General features: G+C 61.3%; 1 protein-coding gene across 2 annotated transcripts; it reads left to right on the forward strand.

The window, feature by feature from the left end:
* Window positions 1-59: 59 nt before the first annotated feature.
* Window positions 60-9677, forward strand: CCDC25 (coiled-coil domain containing 25). 2 transcript variants are annotated; one of them, XM_040552273.1, is made up of 9 exons: window positions 90-217; window positions 2564-2611; window positions 3327-3366; window positions 5038-5089; window positions 5427-5502; window positions 6066-6169; window positions 7191-7393; window positions 8473-8518; window positions 9576-9677. In XM_040552273.1, the coding sequence occupies exons 1-9, from the start codon at window positions 193-195 to the stop codon at window positions 9603-9605; spliced, it is 624 nt and encodes a 207-aa protein (XP_040408207.1). In that variant the 5' UTR covers window positions 90-192; the 3' UTR covers window positions 9606-9677. The 2 variants fall into 2 exon arrangements, with proteins under 2 accessions (XP_040408206.1, XP_040408207.1); XM_040552272.1 differs by lacking the exons at window positions 2564-2611; window positions 3327-3366 and having other exon boundaries at window positions 60-217.
* Window positions 9678-10510: the final 833 nt, after the last annotated feature.

Genomic DNA, 10510 nt, shown 5'->3' on the forward strand with positions numbered 1-10510 from the left:
CCGCCCGCTGCGCGCATGCGCAGACCTCTCTACGGCTTCACCTTCCGGCCGGGCGCCGCATGCGCACGGCGCGGAGCGACGCCTCCAGCACCGCACTGCGCGTGCGGCGTCGCGCCGAGCGCCTGCGCACTGCTCGCTTCCGGCCCCCGTCGGCAGGAGCTGGAGGAAGCGGGCGGCGGCGGCGGCGCTGCCATGGTGTTCTACTTCACCTCCGGCGGTGAGCGCGGGGCCGGCACGGGCTGAACGGGGCTGACCTGGGCTTTACCAGGCCGAACCGGGCTTTACCGGGCTGAACCGGCCTGAACCGGGCTTTACGGCGCTTTACCGGGCTTTTCTGGGCCGAGCGGGGCTTTACCGGGCCGAACCGGGCTTTACTGGGCTTAACTGGGCTGAACTGGGCTTTACTGGGCTTTTCCGGGCCGAACCGGGCTTTACTGGGCTGAACCGGGCTATACTGGGCTGACCCGGCTTGAACGGGGCCGAATGGGGTTGAACCGGGCTTTATTGGGCTGAACGGGGCTTTACTGGGCTATACTGGGCTGACCCGGCCTGAACGGGGCCGAACCGGGCTTTACTGGGCTGAACCGGGCTGAATCGGGATTTACTGGGCTTTACCGGGCTTTACCAGGCCGAACTGGGCTAAACCGGGCTGAACTAGGCTTTTCCGGGCTTTACCGGGCTGAGCCAGACTTTACTGGGCTTTATTGGGCTTTTCCAGGCCGAACCGGGCTGAACCGGGCTATGCTGGGCTGACCCGGCCTGAACGGGGCCGACCCGGGCTGAACAGGGCTTTACCGGGCTGAACCGAGCTTTACTGGGCTGAACAGGGCTGAACTGGGCTTTGTCGGGCTGAACAGGTCTGAACCGGGCTTTGCGGCGCTTTACCGGGCCGAACTGGGCTTTACTGGGCGTTACTGGGCTTTACCGGGCTGAACCGGGCTTTACTGAGCTGACCCGGCCTGAACGGGGCCAAACCGGGCGTTAGTGGGCTTTAGTGGGCCGAACCGGGCTTTTCTGGGCCGAACCTGGCCGAGCCGGGCGTTAGTGGGCTTTAGTGGGCCGAACCGGGCGTTAGTGGGCCGAACTGGGCTTTTCTGGGCCGAACCTGGCCGAGCCGGGCCAAACGGGGCGTTAGTGGGCCGGACTGGGCGTTAGTGGGCCGAACGGGGCCGAGCTGGGCTTTACTGGGCTGAGCCGGGCTGACCCAGGCGTTACGGGGCTGAATGGGGCTTTACTGGGCCGAGCCGGGCTTTACTGGGCTGAACGGGGCCGAGCTGTGCGTTACCGGGCTTTACTGGGCCGAACCGGGCTGACCCAGGGTTTACCGGGCTTTACCGGGCCGAACAGTGCCGAACCGGGCTGAACTGGGCCGAACCGTGCTGAACCGGGCTCCGTTGGAGCCGTGATACTGGGCTGCACCGGGCTAAACTGGGCGAACTGGCGCTGTGCTGGGCTGCACCGGGTTAAACTGAGCTCAGCCGGGTTCCGCTGCGATAAACCCGGCTAAACCGGCTCAAACCGGGCTGCGCCGCGCCAAACTGGTCTCAACTGGGCCGCGCTGGGCTGAGCTGGTCCCCAGGGAACAAAACGGCTTCCGCAGGGCCCGACGCAGCGGCCGGGGGGGTGGGGGGGGGGGGGGCGCGCGGGGCCCCTTGGGGTTCGTTTGGAAGCCCCCGCGCTGCGACACGCGGGAGCCGAATGGCGTAAACGTGAGCCTCGCGCTCCCCCCCCGCCCTCTTGGCGGCGTCCTCCGCAAGTTGCTGCTTCCGAAACTTCATTCCCGAGCGTTTTTATTTCGGGTTTGTGCCGTGCCTGTGCCCGCGGTGAGCTCTCGCTCCCCTGGCCTCCCCTTCCCGCGTGTCCGGAGCGGATTTTTTCCACTCGTTGACCCCCCCCCCCCCCCCCCCCCCGGCCGTACGACGCTGTTACGTTTCGGCTAAACGCAATTAAAACGGCGGTCGCTTTCACTTGGGAAGTTCTGTCTGGCCTCGGTGCCGCCGACGCCGGATTTTGGGGTACGAATACCCCCAAAAAGAACAGGACCGGCGGGCGGTTCGGGATCCGAGCCGTCCCACCTCCACGCAGCGAGGTGTTTTCTCTTCTGGTGCCTCTGGAAACGCCGGAGCCGACGCCGCGCTCTCCGACGATGGCGTTTGGGGGCGGTTTCGGTCGCCTGCGTGCGGATTCTTCTCCGTCCCGCGACGTCGCCGAGAAGAAGACGCGGGAAATTGTGGGCGTGGGCAGCCGCGCTCCTGCCCCCAGCGGCCCCTCCCGCTCACACCCGCGGGTCCGTGGCAGGGGAGGCCAAATTTCGCCGCGGCACCGGGGCGGGTGGCCGTGGCACCGCTCAAACTCAACGGAACCGTAGGAAAAAAAAATGAACCCTCGCGGGCTCCCCGAGGGACGTTGGCGGGCTGCTCCCGGGGTTTTTGGGGCTGCTCCCGGGGTTTTTGGGGCTGCTCCCGGGGTTTTTGGGGCTGCTCCCGGGGTTTTTGGGGCTGATCCCTGACACCGGGGCCCGTCCGAGCCCCTCCTGACTTGTTTTCCTCTCTCTGTCCCGCAGCTGCTCCTGCCGTTTACACCATTTACATGGGAAAGGATAAGTACGAAAGTAAGTGTGCCGAAAGCGGGGGTGCCTGAAGGTAGGTTTGGGGTTCCTGAGGGCACTGGGGGCCGGATGGCTGCGGTGTGTTGCTTGAAACCTCATCCCCTCCTGCAGATTATTCTGACTCACCCCTCTGCAACCCGCTGGGTCGCCGTTAGTTAGGGCAGGCAGACCTCGGGAATCCTCGAGGCGGAGCAGCCGAGGCTTCGGCCGCTCCCGCAGACTTCAGCGAGGTGAGAACCGGGCTGCCCGGAGGCAGACAGACAGACAGAGCACCTTTTCCTGGTGGTGTCTGGTAACCCTCTGCAAATCAGCCCGGGCTTTTCCTCTTCCCAGCGAGCGTTCGTGCTCCGGAAGCTCTCTCCCCTGTCCCTTCCTCTAGGGGAACCAGAGGGAACTTTCCCCCTCGGTCCTGTTTGCGCAGCAGCAGCCGGTGTGCAGCCGGGGGGGGGCTCGCTGGGGGAAGAGCGCTCCCCTGGCTGTTTCGAGGGCTCTCCCTAAAAGTCTCCCCGCGCAGCCGGAGAAACGTCGTGACAGAAAACCGCTAGAACAGGGGCGGAAGGTTGGGGATCCTCAGCCTCGCCCCCACGGCGGCTCCTGGCATCCTGCGCGCCGGAGCCCCTCTCTGCCCCTGCTCCGTCGTGGCTGGTTTCTCCTCTCGTGGGGCCTCGGCAGGCGCCTGGGTTTGCTGACAGGTTTGGTGACGCTTTTATTCCCGCAGATGAAGACCTCATCAAGTACGGCTGGCCCGAAGACATCTGGTGGGTACCGAACAAAGCGAACTGCCCCCCGGCGCTGCTGAGGGATCGCAGCGCCGCCCTCAGGCTCCCGCGGGTGCCGCGGTCTCCCCTTCCCCGGGCTGTTCGGTCCTTTAACTGCAGTCCCGGGGTGGCCGTGGGTCGCGGCAGAGCCACGGACGGGTGCCGGGGCACCGTTTGGTGCTGATTTTCATTTCCCCGCGCCTGGGAAACGGGCGCGGGTGAACGGGAAGGGCCCCCCGGGGCGCTTCGAAGGGAGCGGCTCCGGAAACCTCCGTGTGCAGGCGAGGGCAGGCAGCGGGCCCAGAAAGCTGACGGAGGACGGGGGGAGCGGAAGCAGCAGCACGTGAGGCCGAAATCGCGGAGGAACCCGGGGACGGAGCCGGAAGGTTTTCGGGCAGCAGTAAATGCTGTGCCTAGGGAACGCCGCTGTCTTCCCCTCCGCGTGTGCTCAGTCTCACCGTGGGCCCGTCCTGCAGCCACTGCAGCCTCAGGGGGCTGAGGCAGAGAGCGGGAGCGGGGGATTTGGGCCTTTTGCCTCCCGACAAGTAAAAGCCGAAGCCGCTGGCCTCAGACCCGCCGCGAGTGGCTCAGGCTGGCGACACGAAGCGCCCGGACGTTTGTGGCGTGGTTTCGGTTCGCGTTTGGCTCGGCAGAAAGGAGAAGGGGGGTTCCCCCTCCTGCTGGCAGCCGGCGGTGGCATCTCTGCTGGCTGGAGCGGTCTGTTGGTTCCCTAGATGAGGGTGTTTTGGTTTTTTTTTTTTGTGCAAGAGCCTGCTTCAGGCACAGCTGGGCAGCCCAGGCGTGTTGCAGCTGCTGCTCTCAGTTTGTCGCCAGAATCCCCTTTCAATCAAGACTGAAATCGGGATTGAATCAAGATTGCGCTTCTGGCTCTTCAAAGAGGCCTTCGCCAGGAGGAGTTCAGGCATCGTGGTGGAACTGGAGCTGCCAGCCGTGCTTGTGCCTCCCCTCTGTGTGACAACCTGGTAGCTAGCGTGCTCTGCGCGGCCACTTTGTCAGCAGGAAGCTAACTGGCACGGGAGAATTTTCCTCTCTGGCAGAAGAAATCTTTCTCGGGCTGAGGAACGTGGCGTTTTAGCGGCGTCACACCGATGTTCTGTCTCATACCTTGTGTATCACGAGATAGCTGAGGGTATGTCTACGCCGTTACTTAGGAGTGACCTTGAGATCAGCCCTCAAACTGCCTGAGCCACGCAAGTTTTCTTTTCCCAATCCCTTTGGTGTTTTACAGCTCACACCAGCATCACCCGTGGTGAGTTTCCGGTGCCCTCGGTCCGTCTCAGAGCAATGCGCAGGTCCTGCTGTGGAGCTTGCCTGGGAATCGTTCTCCTCACCACGTCTGGCACATTTTAGACGCGCTTCTCCTTGACGGGGGCGCGGTGGAATGGGAGCAGGGGGCTCAGAAAGCACAGGGGAGAGCTCACGTGTCGGTGCTGGAGGGCTCATCCTGTGAGGGCTGCCTGCACGTGGGGCAGCGTTTTTAGTAAGAAGGGGGGGGGGGGAAGGATTTTTGTTTTAATTTTTTCAGCCTCGCGTCAAGGTGAACGGCGTTCCTAGGAGGAGGAGCTCTGACTGCCTTGCGGTGTTCGTCGGGACAGGTGACTGCCGTCTCTTACCTCCCGCTAAATGCGTTTATTTTGTTTTATGTTGTAGGTTTCACGTGGATAAGCTCTCTTCTGCCCACGTGTACCTCCGCTTGCACAAGGTGAGCCCACGGCACGCGTGTTTAAAGGGCCCTGGTTAGCGTTCACCTGCCCAGGGGCTGCACGGTCCCACCCCGCAGCGAGCCCTGCGCGAGGCCCTCCTCGCTCCCGTGAGCTGCTAAAGCCCTTCGGGGAAAGCAGAGCAGAGCCTTGCTTCGAGCCTCCTTAAAAACAACGTGGAAAACTCCAAAAAAAACGTGTGGAACAGGGAGTGCGGGAGCTCTGGGTGCGCTCGCAGGGCATCACGGCCTGGCCGTGGTGGGTCTTCGGGTGCCCCTCGGTCCCCGAAGCCCCTCGTGCTCCGCGGCAAGCCGCTGACGGCGCCTCCCTCTGTGGCAGGGGCAGACGGTGGACGACATCCCGAAGGAAGTCTTGATAGACTGCGCCCACCTCGTGAAGGCTAACAGCATCCAAGGTAACGCTGCGCCCGGGAGGTCGCTTGGAGCTGGGTGGGAGGCGTTCGTGCTTCTGCTCCGCGCTGGGGGGGTGCTATTTTGGATCGAGTGTTCGCCAAGCTTCTGCTCTGCCGTCCTCTGTCAAGCCTGCGCTGCTCTTACGGGAGGCAGGTGCCGCTTACAGCTGCCGGGGCTGCCAGAAGGAGGAGTTTTAAACCTCCGACGTTGCCGTTTGTGCCCCCGCGCTGCTCTCTGAGCCGGAGGCCTCGCAGCCGCCTCTCTCCCACCGCCTTGGGGCCCCCCCTTCCCCAGCGGTCGCTCCTCTGGCAGGGACGGGGTCTCCATCTGGAGCTCGTTAGCCCTGCCTGCAGCGCTCCTGTTTCTGCAGCCGGCGGCGGTGTGGCGTTCTTCTCCTTCACCGGGGCGCTGCAAGGACCTCTCCTTTTCCTTCTTTTCTTGCCTAGTTAGTGACGGGTGGGACGAGAACAACCGTCGGCGGTTGCGTTCGCCTGGAGGACTTCAAATCTGCTTTCGGCGGGGGGGGGCCGGCGTCTCCTTCCTTTCTCTCTCTCCTCCTTCCTAGGCTGCAAGATGAACAACGTCAACGTGGTGTACACGCCGTGGACTAACCTGAAGAAGACCGCGGACATGGACGTGGGGCAGATCGGCTTTCACAGGCAGAAGGATGTGAGTGTTCGCTGGAGGGCGGCCTGGCGGCAGGCTGTGACGCTTCCCTGCTAGCAGCTGGGTGGCTTGGCTTCAGCGTTCGCTCTGAGGCGAGGGAATGACCTACTTCCTAAAGCGTGAGAGAGATCTCAGGGCGTGTTTGGGCATACCCGAGCTGAGAATCCATGGCTGAGCCTCACCTCAGCACGGCGAGGTGACGCCTGCGGCCGCGAGGCCTGTCCGGGATGTTCCCAAAGAGCAGCGCGGTGTGCGTGATGTCTCCGCTAACGCCCAGCGGCACCCGCGTCCGTCTGTGCTCTCGCCTGGGATTTCTCTCCGCTGACATTGGCCCTGAGGAGCCTGCCCGTGAGCAGTCGGTTGGATCAGCCCTCCGGCAGCGATGCGGTCGTGTCTGTCTCCGGCTTTGCTGTCCCTGCTTCGAGAGCTGTCTCACCCCAGAGCTCCCTCTGCATTTGTTAAACCTGTGAAAAAGCAGAGCTGCTGAGCTCTGTAGGGTCAAGGCGGTGTACTAAGCCGTCCCCAAGCCTGAGCTGGTGTCCCCAGATAACGCTGTGCCTAAATGGCATGGCTGCTGGGACAGAAAGCTCTCCAGAGCCGCTGACGGCTGACCAAAACAAGTCTGTAGCAGGGCAGGAAACGCAGAACCCCCTGCAAAGCGCAGAGCGAGCAGCATGTGATGTTCTCTTCCCCTCGTGGTCTGCAGAGACCTGCTGCCGCCACCTCAGGAGTCGGCAGGGGCCCGTTCTCGTCTCCCGGCCCCGTTGTCAAGGCCTGCGCCAAGAAGGCGAATTAGTCCCGCCGCTGTACTTCGCGATGCTCGTGCTCGTTAGTTGTGTGCTCCTGCACTACGGCCTCGTTTCGCTGGGACGGGGGTGGCGGGGGTTTTCCCGAGCGCCTGTTTGTGTGGGGCTCAGCCATGGGGCAAGTGGAGGTGGGGCGTTTCCTTCCCGTAGGCCGAGTGCCAGAACGAAAGGATTTTGCTTTTTTTTCTGTGGGCGTCGCGGTTCTTGGCACTCCCCAGGTGAAAATGCTGACGGTGGAGAAGAAGGTGAACGAGATTCTGAACCGGCTCGAGAAGACCAAAGCGGAGCGCTTCCCAGACCTGGCTGCCGAGAAGGAAGCCCGCGACAGAGAGGAGAGGAACGAGAAGAAAGCCCAGATCCAAGAGATGAAGCGGAAGGAAAAGGAAGAGATGAAGAAGAAGAAAGAGCTGGAAGAGCTTAGGTGAGTGATAAATCGCAGTGCCAGCGCTGAACTTCTGCACTTTTCATCAGCGCTGGGAGACGGTCGCGGGTCAGCAGTTTGTTCAATCGTTGGCCCGGCGTTACTCAGCGCTCAGCTGACCTGCTGCAGCGATGTCTGCATGGCCCGGTGGTTTCCTTTGTCCATACAATAAACGCATTTCCCCCTTTTTTGCCTAAAATAAACTTGGATGGTAAGCCATTGTTCACAGAAAGGAACCGCGCCTTTCGAAATCTGTTGCTAACTCGAGGGAAGTTGGGCAAGCCGCTTGTCTCCCTCTGCGGGGTGGGAGCAGCCTCACCGCACTCCAGCTTTGCGCGGGCCGTGGAAAGCCCCGAGCCGTAGGTAGGGCCGCTCAGCTTCCTGCTGCGTCCCCAGCGTCGGGAAACGCGTGTGAATCCTCAGCTCTCCCCTGCAAACAGTCGCCTCGAAGCCCAGAACGCGGTTCGAAATGTCGCGTTGACCTTTCTGCCATCCAGCCGCCGAACGTGCGGCAACGTTTGGATCTCGTTTTTCCCCCCCCTTCCTGCCTGCCCTGTGCAGAACGGGACGTGCCAGCCGGCCGGCCCCGAAGGCTTGCTTTGAAGGCTGTTGTTTGTGTGTGAGTGATAACGAGACTGGAATTCGAAAAACTCGAGGGTTCAGCACACGGAAAGATCAGAAAGGGTTTAGAGATGCAAACTAAACCAGGAGAAACTAGCAGCAGGCACGTCCGTGCTACTGAGTAAGGGCTCTGCCTTCCTGCTGAGCCTTTCCCTGGAGCTGCCTCTTCGCCACCCCCAAAGCAAAGGGTTTTCTGCCTCCCGATAGGATTTAGCTGGTGGGTTCTGGGCAAAGCTGCAGAGGCTGTGGAGAATGAGTCTGCACAGCGCGTGCGCTTCCTCCGGTTGTTTTAGTTACCCGCAGAGGACAAGATAAGCAAATATTCGGTCCAGCCTGGCTGAATTTGGAAAGGCAAACCAGATTGCTTTTCTGGTACTCGATCCCATTTTATCAAAATGCCTCTGTCGGTGGGTTTTGGAAACGTATCCTGTAAGATAATGTGATTTTTTTCCTTTCAGGAGCTACTCGTCGTTAATGAAGGCTGAGAACATGTCCTCCAACCAGGTAGGAGCCGACCGATGCCCACAGAAACCTTGCAGGCGGCTGAAATTCAATGCGGGGTTGGGGCGGGGCAGCTCCCGCATTGCGGTCCGCTTCTAGCGCCTCCTGCGTGGCAGAGCACAGCTCCCTTGCCCCTTCCCGTTGAAGGACGCTGCCTCTCCCCTCGCTTTTCTGAGGGGGCCCTGCTGCTCCCGGGTCGCCCAGGTGGAGCCTGTGCTGCTGGTGACGTGCGCAAAGTCCTCCTTAATCCCCTTCCCACCCAAGAGGAGGAGCAGGAGGAGCTTGAAGTCGGGCTCCAGCCTTGCAGGCTGTCGGGGAGTGACCCGAAACGTGAGCAGGGGGGTCTCCCTAACGGCAGAGAACCTGCACACGCCACCTTGCTGCTTTAGCGGAGGTGGAAGACGCACGCTTCTGACGAGAAACCAACCGGAGCTACCGGGCCAACGGCTCAGGGAGGGATGGGTGTAGGTTCGGAGGGGCGGAAGAGAAGGCTTGAGGCGACGTGCTTGCAGGGAGCAGGCAGGTGTCACAGCTGAGAGGAGCACGGGCCAGCAGGAGGGAAGTGAGCTGGGTCAGAGGAGGGCTCTGGTTCGGAAGAGGTCCTGGTGTGCACCGCTTGGCCTGAGGTCTGCCTCGCGTGCGCCTTCCCACCTGGGGGGGTCCTCGGCAAGGAGATCTTGGAGGTCAGCCCGGTGACCCTCAGCTTAAAATCCATTTTTCGCGTCCTAGTCCCTAACTCCCTGTCAGCGGAGGATGTGGCTTTCAGGAATCCCTGATTTTCCTCCTGGCGAGCACCCTGGGGCTGCTGGGGTGAGCCCGACCCCTGCCTCCTCCAGGGATCAGCAAACAACCGCCGCTGTTTCACAACACAGGGCCTCGCTCAGGGCTGTTCCCACTCCAGGGCCGCTCCCGGGTGTTTGTCCGCTCCGATTTCGCGGTGTTTGTGCTGAGAGGGCAGGAGTCCAGGATAAATGGCAAACCTGAAATCCTGCCGAGCGCACCGCTTCGCCGTTTTCCATTTGAATGCGCACAGCCATCCCGCTTCTCTTTCTTCCCACAGGATGGCAACGATTCAGATGACTTTATGTAAATAAAGTCTCGCTCCTTTCTCAAGCGTGAGGTGGTTTGGGATGTCTCAATAAGTCACCGTCGCTACGAACACCAAAAAAAAAAACACAACAAAACAACCAAAAAAAAAAAAAAGTGAACTCTGACCCCGTTTCTTCAGAACCTGGCTGGTTCTCCCGGCATCCCGACCAGCTCTGAGCCGTGGACAACTTCTGGAGGGAGAAGATCTCCGTGCCTGCACTGACCTCTCCTCTTCAGGGCCGTGGGTGGAAGGAAGCAGAACCGAGCATCGGCCCTACCAAGGCAGTGATATTTATTCTAGGGAAGGGGTTGCTGTAGCTTTTAATCCTGTGAGATTTAGGAAAGAAGACGACAAATTGTGCCGTCTCCCCGCTGCCCTGGCAGCCCGGCGGGGCAGAAGCAGGGGTTTGGGGTCACTGCTGTGTACACGAGCCCCAAAACCCCGCTGCTGACTGCACAACCCTTCTCTCCCTGGGGCTGGGGGATCCCTCGGAAACTGGGGTGTGTAAATTTTGACAGGCTGACAGCTGCTTTGCAGGCCTGCCCTGGCAGTAAAGCTGGCAGTTTGTAGCTGCTCGTTAACTACAGGGCTACAAACGAAGGCTCTGAGCTCGGCTGATGTTGCAGCCTACCTGAGCACATTACCGGGGCTGCGCGACGTGCCTGAGAACAGCCCCACGGTGTGATATTTTTCTTAATTGCGCTTTATTTCTGGGCTGTTCCCTGGAAACCTTCTCTGCAGGGAGGAGCTGACGCAGAGGAGTGGAGTTTTGTGCGGTGTCTGAGCCCGTCCCGCTCAGAGCTCCCCGAGCTCTCTGTAAGGTTTCGTGGGTGAGTCCGTACGAAGCGATCGCGGTCATCGGTGCAGCACCTGTATATATGTCATGATTAAATTCATACCGTGCT

The sequence above is a fragment of the Cygnus olor genome, chromosome 3 (assembly GCF_009769625.2).
Source record: "Cygnus olor isolate bCygOlo1 chromosome 3, bCygOlo1.pri.v2, whole genome shotgun sequence".
Lineage (NCBI taxonomy): Eukaryota > Metazoa > Chordata > Aves > Anseriformes > Anatidae > Cygnus > Cygnus olor.

What these genes read in the sequence shown, in the direction of transcription:
- CCDC25 (XM_040552272.1), top strand. Translation starts at nt 60, where the DNA reads ATGCGCACGGCGCGGAGCGACGCCTCCAGCACCGCACTGCGCGTGCGG. An exon ending in AAAGAGCTGGAAGAGCTTAG is followed by an intron (nt 7,394 to 8,472) that starts GTGAGTGATAAA and finishes TTTTCCTTTCAG; the next exon opens with GAGCTACTCGTCGTTAATGA. An exon ending in AGAACATGTCCTCCAACCAG is followed by an intron (nt 8,519 to 9,575) that starts GTAGGAGCCGAC and finishes TTCTTCCCACAG; the next exon opens with GATGGCAACGATTCAGATGA.